The sequence below is a fragment of the Gadus morhua genome, chromosome 20 (genome assembly GCF_902167405.1).
Source record: "Gadus morhua chromosome 20, gadMor3.0, whole genome shotgun sequence".
In the NCBI taxonomy this organism is placed as follows: Eukaryota; Metazoa; Chordata; class Actinopteri; order Gadiformes; family Gadidae; genus Gadus; species Gadus morhua.
This window is the reverse complement of record NC_044067.1, coordinates 19,404,601-19,409,600: the sequence shown is the minus strand read 5'-3', so window position 1 is coordinate 19,409,600 and position 5,000 is coordinate 19,404,601. Positions and strand designations below refer to the sequence as shown.

At 47.5% G+C, this 5,000-nt stretch overlaps 1 protein-coding gene across 1 annotated transcript in view; it reads left to right on the top strand.

Annotated features, from left to right (window-relative positions):
* Window positions 1-5,000, top strand: part of dnah7 (dynein, axonemal, heavy chain 7) — a 102,887-nt gene that overhangs the window by 93,359 nt on the left and 4,528 nt on the right. Inside the window, exons 63-65 of the mRNA XM_030343137.1 lie at window positions 976-1,206; window positions 3,304-3,456; window positions 4,484-4,661. Of these exons, the coding sequence (XP_030198997.1) occupies window positions 976-1,206; window positions 3,304-3,456; window positions 4,484-4,661 (562 nt within the window). The remainder of the gene's footprint in view (window positions 1-975; window positions 1,207-3,303; window positions 3,457-4,483; window positions 4,662-5,000) is intronic.

Sequence of the window (5,000 nt, the reverse complement as noted above, 5' to 3'; positions counted from 1 at the left end):
TAGCCTTCACCACAGCTTATTGTTGATTTGTACGCACAGCGTCCACCATAATTAATCATCGCTTTAGTCTTGTGTGGACCTTTTTCGCAGCTAATACAGTAGCATCCGTCTCAGTGGCCGACCAACACAAAGATGCCCCGATGGAAATGGAGCAATTTGTCATTTCCCTTCTGTAAGACAAACAACATTATCCAGTCATTAAGCATCACCAATGCCTTGTCATACAGCCCCCAGTAGCGCTAAGTGCTGCTGGTTGGTAGGGGGTAAACAAGTTTCATTATTTGAAAAAAAATATTTTCAGCGAAACTAATGGTTTCATGAATCTTCACACTTCACACTTTCAAAGCATTCCCCGTTTCTTCTCTTGTGCTCTGGTAATGTTAACGTGGCCATGCTTGTCATCATTAAGTGACAAGTAGACTCCACAAGCAAGAAGTAAAACAGAAAAGAGAGGAAAAATCGCAGTGGGAGCCGATGCCTCCGCTGTAGCTCGGGTAATTCCAAGTGAAGTGAGCAAGCGTGAGATCAGAGCGACGGCGCGATGCAACTAAGACCGAACCATCCGGCGTGAGATTAATCCCCCTGAGATTAACTCACAGATACGCTCCAATCCTGAAGGGCTGCTCTGCTTTTATTAAACAGTAAAGAAATAAAACACGTCAGAAGAGGGTACAAATGAAACTCGAGTTTTCTGGGGATGCAAAGAAACAACGTAATCCTGAATGACAGAAAAAAAACTATTAAAAAACAAAGAAAAAACAAAAACAACAAAGCGACTTGAACCTTCGCCTTCTGTCGTCTCCTTCTCTCCTGCGCGCTGTGCTCTGTCATTCCTCATCCCTCTAACTCACAATTCTGTCTCCCTATCACACGTATTATCTCTCTGTCATATCTCATATTTCACTCTCTCACACCTACTTCCTCTCTGTGTTGTCGCTATCTCTCCCCCCTCCGTATCACGTCCCGCTCCGCCAGTCCCGGTCTTCGGGCGGGGACGCCAGCTCCTCAGACGACATGGTGTTTGAGGTGGCGGCAGACGTCCTTGGCAAGCTGCCCGCCGACTTCGACCTGGAGGCGGCCATGAGGCGCTACCCCACCGACTACAACCAGAGCATGAACACCGTGCTGGTGCAGGAGATGGGCCGCTTTAACAACCTGCTGCGCACCGTCCGCGACTCCTGCGCCAACATCCAGAAGGCCATCAAGGTACGAGGCCAGTGGGGATTGATGGGGAGGAGATGGTCGCCTGGCAACCGGGCTTGAGCGTCTTTTGTATTTACAGTGTACTATTCTATGCCAGTCATTTAAAAAGCCAAAGAACCCACTGTTTCAGCTGGGATATGAACCCTATGAGGTTTTAAGAAATGCGTTTGGGTTGAGTTTTAGGCTGGGTGTTGTCCCCATGGTACCGACCCATGCCAACTTGCCAACACCTTGGTTGTGATGTCTGAGTGCCTCAGAAAAGGCACTCAGAACGCAAACTGCGTTCACAGCCTTTTCCTTAAATCTGGGTCCTATTTTAGTAACAGTGAAAAAATGGCCAGACAGCCTGACCGCTCCCCTATCCAGGCAGTTCATTCAGTGAACTCCTGATTTTGATAGAAGGATAATCATTGATTTAAAAGTATCCCTTCACCAGCAGTCAAGGAGTTAAAATAGCACGCAAATCTTGGGTTCCAATTTCAGCTCTAGCGCATGTATCCTTTAGAAAGAACACAACAACACATTATGACTTCTAGTTAAACTAAGCTTCACCGTACGACAAAAATAAAAATTGTTGAAAGGCTAACCGTCAAAGTGATGCCCTTGGTGTTGAAAGCCATTGCATGTGTGCTATTTTCAGCCCGGAGAAAGTATTGTCATCTGACAATGTCTAATACATTTGCAGTAAAACACAGAGAAAGAAAATCAGCGCTTTGCTCCAGAAGGGGGGCTTCTATCTCGCGTTGCGAAGCGTGGGCTCACCTTACAATCACAATACCCTCATTGCCCATACCACGTGAATTTGTTTCTGTTCATGTGCAGACAAGAACGGACAGCGACAAATGACTTGACAAGAACCATCGAAAAACAACACAACACATCCGTCTACAGTTAATAACGAAAACCCAGAAAAGAGAGTGTCTGTAAGGTGCAGCTTTTCCCTGCAAGGACTGTTATTTTCTCTCTCCAGAGTGTCATATAAAAGGTGCCCTCATCGCTCCATGTCCAAGTGGCCCTTCTGATGGAGGTCGGTGACCCCCCCCCCCCACACACACACACACACACACAACCGCCACTGGCTGTAGGGCCCTCAGGGGGCCCCCTTGATCTGCAAGGCACAGAGAGCAGCCAGAATAGGCAAAGGAGCGCGGGTCTCTCTGGTCCACAGCTGTAATTAGTCCACTCATGGTTCTGTACAATAAGTACTGATGCGGCCAATTAGGTCTGTTCACGAGACGCGCCTGCACTGTTAGTTTTGGGTCATTGGCTTAATACTACCCCCGCTGGAACTACTCTGGGAAAGGACAACTCTGCAAATGCATTGGAAAATTTCCCTCCCACTAAATACAAGCTCATATTCACAAGGACGTGGGCAGAGCCGTCTAGTGGCTGGGGTATTCAACTCCCAAATTGAAGATGACGGATGAATAGTAAATATCTTCTAATTAACTCTCATAATGTTTCAGTCAGGAGTCATCCATACATTGTCTCCTTTATTGGGGAGACCATTTTAGACCATTGTCTCCTGTGTTAGCATCCACACCCAACAAGTATGTAGAGCAGACTTTTACAAACATGAGGTAAGCGTGGCTTTAGCATGTTTACGTCAACACTCTCCCTGTTCCCCCTATAAGGACGTGAAGGAGAACAAGTTCAAGCATCTATCAGTATCTCTCTCTCTCGCTCTCTCTGAAGTGCTAAGAGCTGCCATTTCGCAGCTGTCAGTCAGCTAGCTGGGCGACCGACTCGCGTGATGCTCTCTCAGTCCGGTCGCACAAACAGATCATCAACGGACCCAAGAAGGGCAAAAGAAACACAATTTCAATCGCAGTGACAGATCCGCCTGTATGTGAGGGAAGACCCGCTTTTATAGTGTTGGTTTTTATTTTATTCACTCTATAGTTAGTGAGTGTGACTGCGTCTCTAGGGCAATGCAATCATTGAAAAATTGCAATCCCACTATTCCACTTACTCGTACAGACAAGTTAATCAAAGATTTAAACTTGCTTGTGTGTGTGTGTGTGTGTGTGTGTGTGTGTGTGTGTGTGTGTGTGTGTGTGTGTGTGTGTGTGTGTGTGTGTGTGTGTGTGTGGGCGTCAGGGTCTGGTGGTGATGTCATCAGACCTGGAGGAGGTGGTGAGCAGTATTCTGAAGGGTCGTATCCCCGCCATGTGGATGAAGAAGTCCTACCCCAGCCTCAAGCCCCTGGGAGGCTACGTCAGCGACTTCCTGGAGCGCCTCAAGTTCCTGCAGGTAACCAGCCCTCCACCACCTACCCCCATCCACCACACCTGACTGGCTGGCACCCTAGTTTACACCACGTCAACATCCCACCATCAGAGACCTGAGTGCTTGGTCGAGTGCACAGTATAGTGTCACCTGGGGGTTAAGTGCAGATTACGAGAAGACTGATAACAAATAAATGAAAATGAACTAGCAACTGTATTTTAGGAATAAATGACATGATGCCAAAGTAAAATAAACAAAAAAAAAAAATGTATGTAAAAAAAACCTGCACCATTGATACAAATTGCATTTTGTTTGCAAAAATTCCAAATAGTCTTTTTTATTTGATTTTCCCTAGTTGCGGGCACTCTTAACCTGTTGAACTCACAGGGAAAAAGACACTAACTCGCTATCTAACAGATCACACACAACCTTCGACACCGAGTTGTTGCCCGCTCTGGCATTCATTAAAAGGACCAAGCTTCACATCTTCAGTCTCAGGGGCAAATGAGTGGATTCCCTTTCCCTTCACCTGGGCTGGTTTACTGCAGAAAACGGATTGTGTAGTTTCTGCTCAAGTGGAGTAATTCAGGAGTCAGAGTTGGGGGCCCAAACAGTTAATAAGGACAGCACATTTGGTGAAACTGAGAAGTTCAGCCAGGCCTAACCGGGGGCCACAGCCTGCTGCTTTTTAACTTGAGCAAACAAATGGAAGACAGCGTTCAATACGACAATTTAGTTACAGCCCAAGGGTTTGTTAGAACGTTATATGCTAAAACAATCATTATAAAGGTACGTTTGCCACAACAACTTCCCTTCTCTCAGTATTTCCTCTTTCACTACAAAAATGTGGCTTATTATGACATTTTCTAGCAAGTTAACAAGTTAAGGGAGGTGAGGGGAGTGGGTCTTAATTGTGTGTTTGTGCATGTGTGTGCATGTATGCACTGTTGTGTTTGTGTGCATGTGTTTGTGTGTGTGCATGTGTATGCGGTTGTGTGTGTGTGTGTGTGCACGGTTGTGTCTGTGTCTGTGTGCGTGTGTGCGTGTGCAGGACTGGTACGACGAGGGCACGCCCGCTGTCTTCTGGATGTCGGGGTTCTTCTTCACCCAGGCCTTCCTGACCGGCGGCCAGCAGAACTACGCCAGGAAGCACACTATCCCCATCGACCTGCTGGGCTTTGACTTCCAGGTGCTGGACGACAGGGAGTACACAAGGCCCCCGGAAGACGGTAGGCACACACACGCAAACTCAGCCACGTCTGCCAGAACGCCTCAGCAGGGGGTTTGTGTACACTGGGGGGCATCGAGCTCTCGGCTTTCAGCGGGGGAGCTGATTCCAACCTGAGGATGCAGTTTAGGGTGTGCCTACCAAGCGGCATCAAGCGCTGGGTTCCCTCTGATGGAACTGGTTTAAATCTTAAACAGCGTGAACCAGATTAAGATAAGGAGGCAGTTTAGGGTGTGTCCACCAAGTGGCATCAAGCGCTGGGTTCCCTCTGATGGAACCGGTTTAAATGTGAACCAGTGTGACGGACGTGCGGAACAGCCTCCCTTGTGCGGTGTTTTTT